The 18793-nt window shown below is 42.0% G+C and overlaps 1 protein-coding gene across 14 annotated transcripts in view; it reads left to right on the forward strand.

Moving 5' to 3' along the window:
* Positions 1-18793, forward strand: part of tns1b (tensin 1b) — a 249357-nt gene that overhangs the window by 146729 nt on the left and 83835 nt on the right. For 12 of the 14 annotated variants that reach the window (XM_034221400.1, XM_034221402.1, XM_034221408.1 and 9 more), the window contains one exon: positions 14018-14059. The exons of the other annotated variants lie outside the window; for them this stretch is intronic. In XM_034221400.1, the coding sequence (XP_034077291.1) occupies positions 14018-14059 (42 nt within the window). The remainder of the gene's footprint in view (positions 1-14017; positions 14060-18793) is intronic. 14 annotated transcript variants of the gene reach the window in all.

Consider the following 18793-nt stretch of genomic DNA (forward strand, 5'->3'; position numbering starts at 1 on the left):
TGTCTCTACTGTGACATGTCTCCATGCTTTAATGTTCAAAAAGCTCTTAATTTTCTCATACTGCCTGTGCTGCAGCACCTCTTTTCACCCTCTGTCTGAAACCAGAGCCCAGTCTGCTCTTATTGGTTAGCTGGTCGGCTCTGTTGTGATTGGTCAACCGCTTAGCGATGTCCCGCCTCTTAGGCTATTATGTACATCGTGTTAGAGGTGGCCAATGGAAGCGAGAGTGCTACATAGTGATGTCACTATTTTACCGAAGTTAAAGGTCCCATGTCATGCTTTTCTGGTTATTACCCGTCCCCTTGTGTGTTATGTAGCTTGTAATGCATGTAAACGGTCTGCAGAGTCACAAACCCTCAAAGTACACCCTGTAGCGAGTAAAACTCTAACACAGAAAATACCTGTCTGCTGCCCCAGAACGCCTCGTTGGACATTTCTCTTTTTCCATTGTTTACTTCCTGGGTATGGTGACGTGCCCATACCCATTGGTCCAAATGGACCAATCCGTGGAGCTCCTCTCACACACACACACACACACACACACACACACACACACACACACACACACACACACACACACACACACACACACACACACACACACACACACACACACACACACACACACACACTCCTTTAGCGGCAACAATGTGACGTGCTGGGGGGGGTGCTAGCGGAGCCTCGCAGCGTGGCGAAACTGTGGCGCGCTTACACTGTAGGTGCGCTGCAGCCCCCTCAGCATCCCCCCCCCCTTCCCGCGTCCATTCGCGAATGTCTCGCTGTCTCGCAGCAAGCAGGAAACCACACCAGTAAGCCAGCTCACACTGTCAGCTCCTCGAAGCAGCGAGCCAGTGGGCGAGCTGACCAATCAGAGCACACTGGGCTCACAGGGATGGGGGGGGGGGCAGAAGCTCCAACAAGGCGTTTAGGACAGAGAATGAAATTCAGTGAATACACATACTATTCAGAGATGCTGTATGAGAAACCAATGTGAATTTGGAACATTGAACAATGTAAATCTATTTTAGTATACCTCAACAATGGAATTATGATCAGTAGAAATGGCCATGACATGGGACCTTTAACAAAAGAGTCCAATTGTAGCGTTTCAGGCAGGGAGGGGGAGTGTGTAGGAGAGGAACTCCCTCTGGAGGGAACACAGGGATTTAAGCCTTTGCAGACCATTCACAGAAACCAAACCATAACACACTACATGAAAAGGGAAACCCCAACAATTATATTAGGGTCTCTTTAAGACCTGTGTTTTACTGAGTCGGACCCTTGGTGGCTGCTCTCATTTGCAAAGGTAGAATAGCATGATGTTGGTACAGCAAACACCTCCTGGATAGGGTGACAGGTCAAAGTGGTTTGCTGTACAAATATTTCCTCCAAACAGTCAGTGTTGGTCTCTTTTACCCATGACAACAACATTTCCCTGTAGTGACCCAAACATCTTCAGAGCATGTGAGCAGCTCTGGGAATGTCCATAATTCTGTTTTTGTTTCTGCGTACATAGAAACAGTTCAGTGAGCTAGGACAAGGAAACGGGAATACAAACAAAACAAATACATTGTAGTGATAAAGAACAGATAAGATAAGGCTTGTGCAATTCCCTTTCCCTTTTTTTTTTTTATCTAAAGGGAATTTTGATTATGTTCCTCTGTTATTTCCATATTGGGACAAATGCAGTGTTGAAATATTAAGAGCGTAGTTGTGTGAATTGTATGTGTGAACCCTTTACACACACACACACACACACACACACACACACACACACACACACACACACACACACACACACACACACACACACACACACACACACACACACACACACACACACACACACACACACATACACACACACACACACACACACACACACACAGAGTATAAATACTTGGCGGGTGCCTTCAGAGGATCCCTCCTCTCTCTCACATGTTGCAGAAGTCCTTGGGTTACATAACAGAGAGCGGTCAGGTCCGTATCAGTTAGAGCAGGGACGGGGTTGTGTGTGTGGGGGGGGAAGGGGGTGCTCGGAGAAGGCAGAGGTGGTTTAGGGTCGCAGGTGGCTCCGAGGTTTTTCCCACAGCGAGGCCGTCCTCTCCTCTCCGCTGGTCCTTAGGGATCTCTGGCATGTTGGAAGCCCCCTATCTCAGAGAGGAGTGGGAAGGGGAATAAGCATACACACTCCAACCAACCCGAACCCTGGAAACACACACACCCACCCCCCCAGTGTGTAGGCCTGCAGTTTGTGTTAGCACCAATAGAAGGCACTGTTTTACAGCCCACTGTGTCCCCCACACTGTGATAGTGTTTTACACATACCAACACATAAACACTAGAGGTGGCAGCTTAAAGGCAATTCACTTTTTTGTTACAGCTTATTTGCTATTTAAATCTGAGACAACAGTGACACATCAAACACCAAATATTCACTAATTATTGGAGATTTTTATTACTTTGGATTATTATTTTTCGAATTTTCATTGAGGCATAAATCAGTCGTCTAGCTTCAGAAAAAAAAGCAGACTTGTGGGGGTTTTCGTTCTCTGCAAATGAGTCCCTTCAACAGTTTATTTAGCTACTTTTCTGCTGCGAGGAATGCTGCATAATATCTCATCAAAACAAAAATACAGTATCATCATTTTGGCAGTTTAGTGAAAACGAGCACATCGAGGCATGTCTAAGAAGGCTAGATCTCAGTGTGGGAGATATTTAGAGACGCAGTGTAAACATAGGAGTAGAGTTGGTGTGTTTCCAAAGTATTGTCCTAAAAAATGTACGGGGTGGTACCGGAGTAAGGGTGGAGACGATGAGTGGCATCCGTCGGCACACACCCTTGGTCTGAGTCACACACACAAACACACACACACACACACACACACACACACACACACACGGATATACTCTGACAACAACAACAGAACTTTCCATGTGTTTTGAGTGACACTACACAGACTCTGCCAGGGGCGGAGCAAGAAGGGAAATATATGACTTTGGGCCCCAACCCAACAACCATGTGCAATTGCCTACCTACAGATTCCAACTGAAACATGCACAGCTTTAAATGCAGGTGGGCAACTCTCATGTAGTTAATTAATTACTGTATGATGTTTAATTAGAGTTAGCTGTGAAAATATAACATTGTGTGCAGACACGCATGCAACATTCTATTTGATGCCACTCTTAAATCTAGTGGTGCAGCACGGCAGACTTTTTCAGGACAAACTGCTTCCTGTGTAGATATGAAGGGCTCATTCTCAGCTACTCATGAACACACAACAATTCTTAGTTTCAGGTTATTACATGCTTAATCAACTGTAAAAAGTAAATTATATTTGCCAATATATTTCCAATAGATTCTCAAAACGCTACACATTGGCCCTTTAAAAAGAAAAAACCTTAAAAATAGATATTAAAACTGTGTTCACATCCTCAATTAACATATATTTACATTTATTATAAAAAAAGATGCAACAAACAAATAAAGAAATAAAAAACATAATGGAGGGAAACAATTGACCTTGTTCTCAGTGTATATTCCGCCGCTCGGCGACAACAACACGGCACTCGATCAGCTGTTTGGGATTATCGACAAGACCGAGACTTCGCGGCCAGAGGCGGCGTTCGTTGTTGCCGGGGACTTTAATACCGCCAACATGAAGAAAGTTCTGCCGAAATACTTTCAACACATCAGCTGCCCGACGCGCGGGGGAAACATACTGGACCATGTTTATTCCCCTTTCCGACATGGATATAAGGCTCTCCCTCGCCCTCCCTTCGGCAAATCAGACCACACACTGCTGCTGCTGCTGCTGCTGCTGCTGCCTGCTTACAGGCAGAAACTTAAACGGGATAGACCGGTAACAAAGACAGTACAACGATGGAGTGACTCAGAATCAAATCTGCAGGATTGCTTTGCATCTACGGATTGGAATGTGGAACGGACACGGTCATCTGCTACATTGGGAAATGCATCGATGACGTGGTACCGAAGATTTCTGTACGGACATTCCCGAATCCAAAGCCCTGGATAAACGGCGAGGTGCGTGGCAAGCTGAAAGCGCGCTCTATCGCGCACAGAGCTGGAGATTTGGATGATTACAGGACATCTAAGTATGAACTCCGGAGAGCTATCAGCAGTGCAAAGAGAAAATACAATCAATCAATCAATCAATCAATCAATCAATCAATCAATCAATCAATCAATCAGTCAATCAATCAATCAATCAATCAATGTTTATTTATATAGCCCAATATCACAAATGTTACATTTGTCTCAGTGGACTTCACAGTGTGTACAGAATATCAGTATGACAATACGACACCCTCTGTCCTTAGACCCTCACATCGTACAAGGAAACACTTCCGGAGAAAACCCACAGTTTAAAGGGAACATGGGAAAACCTCAGGGAGAGCAACAGAGGAGGGATCCCTCTCCCAGGACGGACAGACGTGCAATAGATGCTGTGTGTGAATTGAAAAGATAATACATTTGCAACATAGGTAGTCCGAATGTTTGGAAAACATTTGGACTACCATAATACAGAGACAAGGTGGAATCTGACTTCAAAGCCTGTAACACCCGGAACATGTGGACGGGACTAAGAACAATGACAGACTACAAAGGAGCAGCGGAGGGTGCTGCCAGTGGCGGCGCCAGATATTTTCTTTTGGGGGTGCTGTGGGGTAGCTTGACGTATTTCGTAGAGGGTGCTCAAACATTTTATGTCCCGGGTGCTACAGTTGAATGTTGTACTGCAACACTCCCCACACGCACAGGCCCACTTAATGCGTGGCATGTATCGGCCGGCTGGCGACGAAAGTATGTTACTTAAAGGGATAGTGGAAATGGAACCTCAAATAGTTTCGTTTTAACTTATATACAAGCATAATTACGTACCAAAACAATCACACCTGATTAAAAAAATATAATAATTGCCTTACGCATTTTAGAAGCACTTTATTGCAGCTTCCCCGAAGTTTTTTAGAAACGAAATGTTCGACTCAGCCAAACCGGAAGTGACGAAAACTTAGGAAGACGATACGATAACAAACCATGGCGTCTATGCAGAATGAACGTGGAAGGGCAAATATACCAGACAAAGAAGAAGGATTGTACGAGGTATCCAGTGATGATAGCGAGTCAGAAACATCCTCTCGGCTTTCCTACGAAAATGTCGTTTTAGGAACTGAATCTGAATCCGGTTCAGTAAGCGACGATGGTGACAATATTGAGCCAGACGATGGACCATTACGTCCTTATTTGTTCGAGCCCGAGGTGATGGTTCACGGCATGGGCAATGGCGAGGATGACCAGGACCAGGCGCCAGATGATGCACCCCTACGCACAAATAATCTTGACTGGTAGGTCCCTAAGTATAGCTCACGCATCTTAAGATCACCTGTAGCCTTTACAAATATTAATCATTGTTAACCAGTTAAGCCTGAAGGTCCCCCCAGTGGACCCCTCCCACAGTTTTTTTTCTCTCACATGTCTCAGGGCTTCTTAACATTTATGAAACTATTAATGTTTCATACCCTTTTAAAGGTAAGAAACTCCGCTAACTGACAATAAGAACAATTGTTAGCTAGAAAAAACACAAGAGTAATACCAAGCCTTTGAATTAGCATTGAGCGAAACAATGCTAACTAATGCTAACGCTTTTTTACACACAACACACGGTAGAAATGCCCTTATTACTATCTTAACTGCACAAACAAGATATACGATTTAAAGCTGAGACTCCACAGATTCCACACATGTAATGTCATCACTGTAAGACCTCGAATTCCTGGAGCTATCAGCCAGAAAAGAGAAAGTAAACAACATCCGGTTCCAAAAATATTACAATAATTACGTCTTACCTTTTTTGATTTGTGATCAAAAGTTGTGTTCAACGGAATAAAAACGCATCTCAAGGTTAATCCAATGTCGTTGTGTCACGTAGAATTTTTTACTGATAATCAATCATCATATTGATGGCAATATACTCGGTACCATAATAAAGGTCGGCTATTCACATGCAAATGCTATTGAATGTCCGCCATTGTTTGTGCCCGTCTTCCTATGCTCTCGTCATCACCCGACGATTCCCGAAGTATTTCGTTTCATTGAGAGGGCGCAGTAAAATTGAAAATAAAATGAAACTAGGCTCATGAAATTAAAAAAAATTGTGTATTATGCTTATTTTTAATAAAAATACATAAGTTAAACCCAAAATTCGCGGATTTCCACTATCCCTTTAACAAAAAACCCTATGCATTTTATGTTATTTTGGACAATTATTCATATAGTCATCACATTACCTGAGCCCTTGAGTTGCCTAGAGCAAAATTGTTACGGCATATATTTAGTGATTTTAATGTTAACAGATCTTTGATGCAATAACATTTTGACCCAATTTGCCTGACTTGACACATGGAATAAAACATGGGCGTAGGAAGCATCCTCAATGTGGGTGAGACCATTTAACAGGGGGTGTGGGCAGGTGGTAGACCTTACCTCCTCTAGGGGGGTCCGGGGGCATGCTCTCCTGGGAAGATTTTTTTTAAATGTTGAAGTTAAATGCATCAATCTGGTGCACTTTGAGAGCAAAATTAGGGACTAAATCTATGGATACATCTCTCAACACCCATATGAAACAGAACTGTAAACAGATTAACTTTTTCTTTCAACATTTATTTGAACAGCAAGTGGAGGCAAAAGTGACTGCACCCAAAACATTAAACCTGCTAGCTAACTAGCCTAAACTCAGTAACAGAATGTGGGCAACACGTTCTTCTCCACAGCCGCGCGACCTCTGAGTCAGACATCACTTCCCCCTTGTCTATCCTACGGGTACAGCCACTCCCCCTGAACCCCGTTTCCCTGCCATCCCCCACCCCTATGCAAGCCCCTCCCTCTGAACCCAGGGCTCGCTACAATACTGTATACTGTATACACAAACTATACAAAAACGCCTTTATGCTTTGGAGCTTGTTTATCCATCTGTAAGCAACTGCCAGCTAGGTCTATCAGTCACTCACTCCTGATTGTTCACTGCGCAGTGACAGCTGCTACGGGCCTGATGTGTGAAAGTGAAACTATCTGATAGATAGAACATAGGTAGCCTATCAAAACAGCCCAGCCCAGCCCAGCCCAGCCCAGCCCAGCCCAGTGGAGTGGCCGGAACACTTACAAATGGGAAAAAAATGTTTTAATATTTAAATGAAATGCATCAATCTGTTGCACTTTGAGAGCAAATTTAAGAGATCTATGGATACATCTCTCAACACCCATAAAAAACAGAACTGTAAACCAATTTTCTACACACACACACACACACACACACGCACGCGCGCTACGTTTATCCACGCCGCTCAAAGGGGGAAACTCCCAGAATGCTAGCTACCTCTACTTTCCTTAAGGAGAGGGTTATAATTTGGTAAATTGGTCAAAGGAGCCTCTGTGCTCATGTGAAAGAAAGCACATGGTGCGGCGTTGGCAGAGATAACGGGCTGCGGGTAAAAACACACACTCTGATGTACTGTGCTTACAGAAGACAGACACGTGGCTGTGTGCATGGTGTCCCTCCATCTGTGTGTTTTCACGTCACAGTTTGCTAAGGACACACGAACATGAGTAACAAAGCTGCGTAAACTCAGTAATTATAGCTCGTCTGTGAATAAGCTGTGTTGTATATATCCTTGAATGGACGGCTCATGTGCGGTCTTAAAGGGCAATAAAGGGAAATTCCAATTGTTTTACCACTTGGGTCATGTTTTTGTAGTTTTTGTTATCACTCTGTGTGTGATAGGGGAGTAAAAATGATTGATAAGACATGTTTTAAATAAACTCTCTGGTGTAAACAGAGACCCACTTCCTGCGTACATGTTGTCTCACTGCTCTTGCCATAGCTGTGCACATACTGTTTTATTATGCACTGAAAGTTTATTAGCACCATTTCTAATATACTCAGTTTCACTATAGAGTGGTGCAGTGATGACGTATGTTTGTATTTCCACCTGGAAGTTAGCAATGCAAGGACTCCCTTTTCTCTTTCAGAAAATAAGGTCTGTGACAAACACGTTAACACATATTTTTCAGGAGGATAATCTCTACATATTTAAACAGTTTCTTTATTTTTAAAGCGTACATTCTTTTGCAAGAACTAGAGGCTCCTATTAAAGGCTATAAACAACCTACATCATGGCTGCATGAGTTTCCATCACCACCGCTAAGCTAAAGGGCGCTAATGTTCAGCATGATGGCATTTAATAGTCTCATTTAGCCACATTGAGCAACCACTGTTTTAAGACACATAGGGAGCCAAAAGGGTTACAATTATTACTAATTGCCTGGTTTAAGGACTCATTCCTGAACTACTCATTTTTATTTTTTGCTTGTAATACTCTTAAAGGTGGGGTAGATAATTCATTTCAGAAACACTTGTTGTTATATTCCATGGAATGCTCTTAACATCCCGATAACAATGAATAAATTAAATGCTTTGACAATGAATATATACAAATATTTCATCTCCGGAAGCCGTAGCGCTGTAAAAAGCACGACCAATCATCTGAGCCGGCCCGGCTAAAGTAACTGGACGGCCTACCTGCCTGTCAGCCTTCCATCTGTGCACAAACTTATCTCGTGCCCTCATTGGTCATGTGTGCGTTAATGTGTGTTGGAGGAGGGGCTCTGTAAGGAAGTCTGAAGGAAGGGGCAGATTTTTTTCAGTTGTCTACTTTCAGATTCTAGCGCACTCGAGCTGGTTTCTCCGTTCTTACTACCTTTAATAGTTCCCTCCTAGATCACAAGAAGGGAGAACATTTGAAGAGCAGTTGAATCTGGCTTAACTGTTAGCTTGTTTGTAAACTGTCTGATTCATTTCTTGTGCCAGTGCACCATGTCTCAACATCTCAGCAATTACTTTGGTGAGTTCATTGTTATTGTTGCTGATACAAATGGCAAAACCTACAGAAAAACATCTAACAAAGTAAAGCATCAGTGAATCGTGACATAATGCAGCTGTAAGCACCCATGAAATATATTTGTTATCATTATCAAGCAGGAAACACTGATTTAGTTTTCCTTTTAAGCTAAATGTTATGATAATGTTGTCTATTGTTACGTCTGTTAATATTTGGTACCACATGGGAGATCAACAGCCTGTATTTAGCTGCTCTCATGAGAACAAATGCAATATGATGCTCAGCTGACTCGGCTCAAGGTGATGGGATGGCTCTGAGCTGGAGATGGGCCAAAGAGTTCGAAAACCTGAGTATTCGCAATGGATATGGTTTTTCTTTCCCCCCCTTTTCTGAGATACTGTCCAATCGATATCCTTTGTTGGAGAAATATGTGTACCCTGACATATTTAGTGCACTGGATTGTGGGGTAGTGTGTTTCACTCTTTGTGCAGGTGCTGCAGAGCTCTTGGCTACACAACAGTGATTTTCTTCTTCGTCTCTCCTCTTGAATCTTGTCTAATTAAGTTTGAGGACAATACGGGTGTTTTTGATTCGGAGAATGTGACACATTTGGCTCTTTGTGTCTGGAATATGGTTCTGTTTCCACAGTACTTCCAGGTGCAGTGTGAACAACTTCTCAGATGTTTAGCCTCTACTCATTATGATAAAGGACTGCATTATCCTGTACAACAAATGTGACTGTCTCTTTAGGATTAACACATTGTCTTTTTTCAATACTACCACTAAAGGATGCCTACGTGGACAATTTCACATGATTCTATTTAAATAACTTTATAGTATTTAGAGCATTTTCCCTGTCCTTATGCAGACAAACAATATGGTCTTGACTGGTCATATTGGAACTGTCACATCAACTTGATGTTCCTACTGATGCTAATTTGGCATGGTCATGAAAAACTGCATGACATGATATGCAGCCATCAGCTCCGTCACAAAGTATTTGCTTTTCTTTGCGTGGTTGTGTGAGAAACGTGGTGGCGTGATGACTACTAGCAGGAATAGTTGCTGAGCTACTGTAGCTAGCATCCCAATGGCTAACATGCTAGCGCTAGTCACAAAAGCTTCTCAAGCTTGTTTTAATATTATTTGCACTGTGTAGTATAGGCTATTTCTCCCTGGCATTTTGTTTTTAGATAACAATTATGTGTTGGACTTACTGGCTGTCTTTTTCCTATCAAAGCACTGACTAGACATTTAGCTATTGATCAGAAGCAAGTTTTCACTTGGAGTCTGAACCGTAGACTGCATAACATTTTTTGAGTAGCAACCTTAAGCCTTTGGTTTGTGCTGTTAAAAACCTCTAACTTTGCATTTCTGCTGTCAATGTTGACCCTATTTGAAGGAGAGCGTAGAGCTGGGCCAAGCGTGGCCATGTACTGCAGCTAGCTAGCTAGCTAGCTTGGTTGGCCAAGTGCATTCCTAATTCATGTTAACTGTGATAATTGTGATGCTAATTTTGGCTTGACAAAAACATACTTAAAAATTGTTCTTAATGGAAACAAATGAACAGCTAAACACTTCTTCTTTAGTGTGTCTTTATGTAAAACCGCGAGTTTAACAATGACATGATAGTGGTGCCGTGGTGGCGGCTCGTTAAGGGGAAGGTTGCCACATGATAAACCCTGTTTTATCGTCAATTGATCTGTAATCTGGGCCATCATTTAGATAAAGAACATCGTGCTGTATTTAAGAAGAATACAAACCAGTGATTGAGACCTATTGATTAGTTAACGCTTATTAAAGTAATATAACAATAGAAAAGTATAGTTCCTCATAGACTTCCATACAATGTGACTACTTCTTGTTCGCCCCTTTTTGGTCATTTAAAATAATGCATGTTTAAGATACTTCCAGGCCCTGAGGACTGACCTCTTGATCTTGAATCACTATGACAAAGAACATGTTTATCATTTTGGTGTGTTAAAGCAAAGACCCATTCCTGTCCTTAAAATGATGACACAGATGTAATGTGCATGGCTTGCAATAATTGCATTGATAAAAAAAAGTATTTGATACCATTACTGGCCTTTGTGCTACAGTTTTTCTTCAAATGTTTCGTTTGAAGAGGGCTTGGAGAAACTGCAAACACTTCCACTGAGGGCTATGTTGCTGATACACAGCTTCCCAGGCTTTCTAATGCTTTTTAAATGAGTGGCAAGCTCCAGTGAAAATCCACACACATACACACGCTCCGGCCATCTGGCAGCAATTGCACGAAACGGAAACGCACATGTTAGAATATATCATTGTGAGAAGTGTTTGGGTCTGTGTGTGTTTTTCTCTGTTCACACACAATAGTCTCTATTTGTGTTAAAATGCCTGCGGCTGAAAATGTTGACCTCCGAGCAAATCCACAGTCTGCATTTAGAGGCTAAAACATCAATCTGAGGTTTCCTTTTCCTTCATTTCTAGAAACAACTCTGTCTTCCATTTGTCGGTTGTGCTACAACTCAGCTAACTGGTAGAGAGAGCAGATAGTTGTGATATGAAATTGAGGTATTCAACGGGACTTCTAGTGTTAATTAATCAGCATTTCTTTGAATCTTTGGGTCTTTTCAATGTAAATTGGTAAATCACTGGTTATAATGGTTCTCTCCCTTCCTCCCTCCATCCCTCTTTCTCTTTGGTTGGTGGTTTGCTCTGGGCGTTTAGTCTGTATTCTGGGCCCTGCAGAGGCAGACTATAATTTACCCTTTGCATTTACTGTTTATATTCCACTGAACGTTTCTACAGAAGCACAGCATCGTTGGTGTCATAGTGAAGCTCTTTGTGTTGGTACCGTCCAGTGATCACTACCATAGAGGAGACTTTGATCCACATTCAGATTTACAACATTAAACAGCATAACTCTTTACTGCTCTGTACTTCAAAGAATACGTGGTATTTTTATATTTCTTTTTTTCTGTGTACCAAAAACTACTTATATCCTTTATCCCTCTGTCCAATTGAGCTCTGTTGCTATCTATTTACACGTCAATTAATCACAATGTTGCTCTTACATTATTCCATGAAGGTTTATTTTAGTCAACCCCCCACACATCATCCTGATGCCTTAAATGTTTAAACCAAATGTTGTGACCAAAGACTCCATATGGATGAAGCCACTATGTCACCAATTGGTTTGTTGGGTATCGGTCTGAGGCCCCAATTTTGGCAGTTTTTCAGTCGCCATCTTGGTTGTTGGAACAAGAGAAGATGGAGATAAGTACAGCCAAATGCTGAACAAGACATTTTAGGCAATTTCAAATGTTACATTTCATTTATTATACAGAACATAAATTCGAAAGTGTTGACGAAAACAGGTGATCGCATGGTAGCCCCGCTCCATAAGCAAACCCTGCTTTGTCGTCTATTCTACTTTAAATGGGACCAACATTTAGAAAATGTATATCATGCTGTAGAAAAGAAGAAACCAGAAACTAGTTATTGAGACCACAAACACACGTAGTTTACGTTTGGGTAATAAATCAAGAGGGCAGCAAGATCATTTTTTCATAGACTTCTATTCTATCACACTGAACATTATGCTGTATTACATATTACCTATTGTACTAGCCATTGAGACTATTTGGTTGAACAAATAAAATATTTACTTAAGTGAGAAGTAATTTCATTTGCAGTTGCCCCCTGCAGGCTGTACAAAAAAATCCATGTTCAAGGCACTTTCACAGTGGCTTCACTTTTCAAACCTTGAGGTTGCCTCTTGGTTTTGACCCATTTATTTCAAGATGTACATCTCCAGTAAAAAGGCTTAGGACCTGTGAAACTGAGCTGTAATTGGAGTGTGACTAATTACAGATGATGATTCACTCAGTGGGCTGTCAGCTGATAACAGCTGTGGGATTTAACTTTAGTGTCCTGCATGAGCTCAATGCTTCCTTTATCCAAATGTTCCTAGAGTAAAATGTGGTCTCCAGTTTAGGTTCTTTACTAGTTTGGACAAGAACATATTTCATCAAAAAATAAGTAAACCTAAGGATCTGACCGTGACGTTTTACAGTTTAAGGGCTGTTTTTCGTCACACGAGAACAAAGTATTGAGGTTCACTCACTTTTTGACATTACTCAAATCTATGTGCAACACAGATATACTGCATTTCTGCTCTACACAATGATGACAAACAGAGACAGGGATCCTACATCTAGAATAAAAGCAAGCTAAATACAGTTGTAGACTACACTGACACAACTGAAATGTTGACTTTATTCAAGTGTATTATGTTAACAAATGTCACATAAATTAGGTTAGTTGAAAGCAATACTATTACATTGAACCTAATATTTTGTATTTAAACCTAATAACATTGCTTTCAACTGACCTACTACAGTTATGTGAAATCTGTTGACATAATACATTTAATTAAAGTCAATGTTTCAGTTTACGTACAATACTACGGCAAAAAGTGCCACTAATAATTTCCTGTTTGTTCTGCTACATATAGGTATGACTGATGTTGTAAACTGAATTAGTTATGCTTCATTTTGTCACATCTGTGCATGTGTGGTAGTCTGCGGTAAGCCAAGCCCACACAAGCTCATGACATCACGGATTGCTCTGATGTTTTCTTCTTCTGCTCTTTGCCATGAACCTCTGTTTTATAGCCGACCCTGAGTGTCCACCCACCCACTTCTTACTCTCTTTTAGTTATCTCTCGACTCTCTTTCCTTTCTCTCTGTCCCCAATGTCTCTCTCTCTGTTGGCCCTGTCCTCTCTCTCTGTCCATAGCTCTATATGGCATTGAAAAAGAGAGTTCCACGGATGGACTCTCTGGTCTTGGCTAATGGAAGCAGTCCTGTCTCTTTGTGTAAATATTTGCACAGAGGGATTATAGATGGTCCCACGCATTCAAGGTGGAGCTCCACTCTGCTCCACCAGGCCACATTAGGGCAAAGAATGGCGCTGAGCGTAACTGCGACATAGCATTTCAGGAGATGATGTGACCGGACACAACATTAAAAAATATCACATTCTGAGGTACAAATTGTTGCAGGTATTGATCTAACTTTCTGTTTCTCTCTATTTTGTTTTTTCTGATCAGGCACCAAGCAGTGACCATCCTCTCAAACATGTAGACACCATGGTGAGTTTCAACTTGAATTCCTTTTTTATCCACCAACCTTTTTTTTTAAAGTTAAGCCATCTCTTTCGCTTAGATTACCGAGCTGAAAGAGCACATTCATCTGCCTCTATGACACATGCCAACAGATCATGTATTTGATGTAGGAAGGTTATTAATAGTGTGGATAGAGGAGTTCCAGCTGGCGGGAAAAACAGCTGCACTGCTTTTACAGGAAGTACATCTTAAAACAACTAAAACATGTTGATTTAATGCTTTAGAACAACCTCATATGTACACTTCATATGATACAGAGATACTTGTTAACTGTTGGCAGTGTGGACTGGCCTCAGAATAGTACAAATCCAATTTACCGCTAATCTGTTGGAGTTTCCAAAAAAACCTACACATCACAAGTACCAGCTTTTGTTGCTAGATGATAATGTATCCAATTGCCATACTGAAACTCAAGTGGTGAAACAAGACGAGCAGGGATTTCTGTGCTGGGATTGCTGCCAGGCTGCTGATTCTGTTCCCATTAGACCAATTTACTTGACATGTTTTCAAAGGCAGACACAGTGTGGATTTGTCAGTGCAATTTAACCTGATACAGAAGGATCTATTTGTGCCTCCTGCGGTGCACACACACACATGCATAAAGGGTTAAAGCTCAAGGTCAGCGACATCATTTAAAGGTTTACTAAACTCATAAACCAATGTCAGATACATATTTAAAACCCTAATGATACCAACCAACTGACAAACACATGGGACATACTGTATATCCGTAGATCAACTATAATGCCAACATTTCATAAAATGCTTGCTTCATACATTATCTTCGTATTGTAACAACAGTATGGTACTGATTAGGGATGGATTGTGTTTATAGCAAATTCATTATGATATGGGTAAGGTTATGCAACTTAAACATTTGGTTAGGCCTTGTCCAACAATTGGAGTAAAGGTTAATGTACAACAATGGCCTCTATTAATAATAGATGCTATTATACTTATGCTTTAAGTACCTGCCCTTTTCAGACAGTTTTTCAATGACAGTTTTTCAATCCATCTTGGGCATCATGTTAGATGATCTCTGTCCTCCCACGAAGTTGAAGATGGTAAACACCCATCCACCACTCTAGCCTGGTTATAGTGGATGTTAATGCCTTCACTGGGACTAACGTAGGTGATACAGGCACATGCACAGTAGCAAATACAACAACAATAAAATAATAACTAGAGAATGCAATTCCTGAAGACATTGCTAGTAGGAATGCTTTATGCTGAAAAGCTGACGCTAAACTGCTATGCTGAAATGTAATGTGTAAGAAGAAAGTGAAGAATTTAGATTGAAATGAAACATGAACACTGGGGGCTTGAATGTGTGATGAGAGAAGAAAAGAAAGTAAAAAGGCTTGGAAAAGCAGCAGAATATTTGAACTGCAAACTGTTGAACTAACTTGATGGTGAATGATCTGTCGCCATGCCAACGGCATTTGATGACACCCCATAATACGCTTAGATGTGTTGATGGCTGCATCGTTACCAAACCTGTGAAGTTTTGGGCCGTTTGGAGTATTTTCACTGAAGTTATGAGAAAAACGTGTTTCATGGCGAGCATTGTGTTGCCATGGCAACGACATTTGAAGAAATCTCAAAACTGTCCCATAGATCAGGGGTTCCCAACCTTTATTGTGCCAAGGACCGGCAGATCCATTAAAAGAAAATCGCGGACCGGTTGTTAATTTGAACTGATTTTAATATTTACTCACCAGCAGCAGGTAGCAACAGAGGCTAATTGTCTGTAACAGCCTGAACAAATACTAGAACAATATGCATCCAAAACATATCAACAACGTTTAAAAAAGAACCAGTGTCGTTTTTTGGTTTTTCGGAAAAACGGAAAACCAAAAAACCGACGTTATTCAGTTTTTAAACCAAAACGGGAAAACAGATAAATCAACGTTTTGGTTTTGTTTGTATGATTTACGGATAATCCAGTGATGGGAAAACAAGGAGAAGGCGCATTTTGTGTGTGTGTGTGTGTGTGTGTGTGTGTGTGTGTGTGTCTGTGTCTGTGTGTGTCTGTGTGTGTGTGTGTGTGTGTGTGTGTGTGTGTCTGTGTCTGTGTGTGTCTGTGTGTGTGTGTGTGTGTGTGTGTGTGTGTGTGGTGTGTGTGTACGTGTGTGTACGTGTGTGTGTGTGTGTGTGTATGTGTGTGTGTACGTGTGTGTGTGTGTGTGTATGTGTGTGTGTGTGTGTGTGTGTCTGTGTGTGTGTGTGTGTGTGTGTATGTGTGTGTGTGTGTGTGTGGTGTGTGTCTGTGTGTGTGTGTGTGTGTGTGTACATGTGTGTGTGTGTCTGTGTCTGTGTATGTGTGTGTGTTGTGTTGTGTGTGTGGTGTGTGGTGGTGTGTCTGTGTATGTGTGTGTGTGTGTGTGTGTGTGTGTGTGTACATGTGTGTGTGTGTCTGTGTCTGTGTATGTGTGTGTGTGTGTGTGTGTGTGTACATGTGTGTGTGTGTCTGTGTCTGTGTATGTGTGTGTGTGTGTGTGTGTGTGTGTGTGTGTGTGTGTCTGTGTGTGTGTGGTGTGTGTGTGTGTGTGTCCGGTCACCAGGGTGTGTGTGTGTGTGTGTGTGTGTGTGTGTGTGTGTGTACATGTGTGTGTGTGTCTGTGTCTGTGTATGTGTGTGTGTGTGTGTGTGTGTGTGTGTGTACATGTGTGTGTGTGTGTCTGTGTCTGTGTATGTGTGTGTGTGTGTGTGTCTGTGTGTGTGTGTGTGTGTGTGTGTGTACATGTGTGTGTGTGTCTGTGTCTGTGTATGTGTGTGTGTGTGTGTGTGTGTGTGTCTGTGTATGTGTGTGTGTGTGTGTGTGTGTGTGTGTGTGTGTGTGTGTGTGTGTGTGTGTGTGTGTGTGTGTGTGTGTGTGTGTGTGTGTGTGTGTGTGTGTGTGTGTGTGTGTGTGTGTGTGTGTGTGTGTGTGTGTTGTGTGTGTGTGTGTGTGTGTGGTGTGTGTGTGTGTGTGTGTGTGTGTGTGTGTGTGTGTTGTGTGTGTGTGTGTGTGTGTGTGTGTGTGTGTGTGTGTGTGTGTGTGTGTGACACTGGCATTTGTTTTCAGAAGATATTATGATAGTGTCGTTTGTTCCGGTGCACGTTCGACAGCATTTAGCACTACATCGAGATTAAGATTAAACTAATTTATTTTGGGAACACCCGCATACAGGCTACCTATGGAGTTAGCCAGATGTGTGTACATTACTGTTCATGGTCATTTGAAAACAAATGCCGGTGTCGGACAGACACAAACACACCGAGCTAAGCTGAGCAGAGCACATACACACACACATCATGCGCCTTGGTGACTGGACATCTCCTTCATAAAACTAATAAAAGGGGGAGTAATCGGCAGTTCGATGTGTGTAGAGGTGTGTGTAGAGATGTGTGTGGTTAACACGTAGCAGCCTGCAGTCACTCTTAAGCTGTTCTGATGAAGGTAAACACAGCGAAGGCGGTGCGTAAAAAGGCACATCTTTACCCGCTGGTGCTGCAGAGGCAGAGTATACGTCCCGCTGCTTCCTGATGCTGCAGCCATTTCATGAAGTGAAGGAGGTTTTCTTCTATCAAACAGCTGCGGGCAGCAGATACCGTGAGAGTCCCGGACATGAATTCATAGATCAAGGCAGACTGGTTTACTCTCCTGTTTTGCCAATCCGGTGCTTAAACAAATAGTTCTACACCCCTGGCCGACATGTCCTTAAAATGAAGTCCGAGTTTGAAATATATCTCAAATAATGTATGCACTGCCATTTCCCCACATAAACATAACAGTCTGCAATTAAACCGTTGTCTCCTGTGCGCTCCTCTTCCTACTTGGCGCACCGGTAACTTTCTCGTGCGCACGAGAGGCTGAGACCAGGCTGAGCCGCCGAATCCCTCGGAACATCATAAAAGCCATTTTCAACGGTTTTCTGGTGAAAGATTAATAGGCTACTGGATGAAATAATATGACTGGTATAGGTGCACAAATGAAACACTTTTTGAAAAAAATATTATGATAAAATATTTTGATATATAATTCTGCAAATATTACGATAAACTCACAGCTATTTCGCGGCACCGGTCCGCAGACCGGGGGTTGGGAACCCCTGCCGTAGATGTCTTCACGGCTGGACTGTTAGCACACATGTGAAGTTTGAGCACTTTTTGAACATTTTCATAGGAGTTAATGTAATGTTTCCATGGAAACGGCATATGATGACACCCCATAATTGATGTAGAGCTGTTGAGGGCAGGACCATTAACCATTATCTGAAGTCTGCTGCTCTGAGCATGTCAGTTGGAGCGATGACATCATCGTGTTCCATGACACAGGTGTTTATATTTGAGCTAACGAGGTGTGTAGAGATCACAGGTTTCCATTGTTCTGAATGAGAGATGAACCTCTTACATGTGAACGTTTTGTGGAAGAACCGTGACAGATATCTGTGAAATTTCAAAGCGTGAAGCATCTCAAGGACCTTGAGTATCTGACGTGTGCTTTTTGTGTACTTTCGGGTCAATAATGTGGCCTTTTAGGCAGTTTAACTAAAGGTGTGCGGCTGCTGCCGTGAGGAAATTTCAGCCTGAAATTACAATTGGGCTTTAATGGAGACATGTTGAACGTTTTTGTCACTATATGCCCTCAAGAGGCATTTTGTTTAATTATTTTTGCTTAATTATTTGTCATTTTTCAAGCTACGAGATGTTTTCCTA

The sequence above is a fragment of the Gymnodraco acuticeps genome, unplaced genomic scaffold (genome assembly GCF_902827175.1).
Source record: "Gymnodraco acuticeps unplaced genomic scaffold, fGymAcu1.1, whole genome shotgun sequence".
In the NCBI taxonomy this organism is placed as follows: Eukaryota; Metazoa; Chordata; class Actinopteri; order Perciformes; family Bathydraconidae; genus Gymnodraco; species Gymnodraco acuticeps.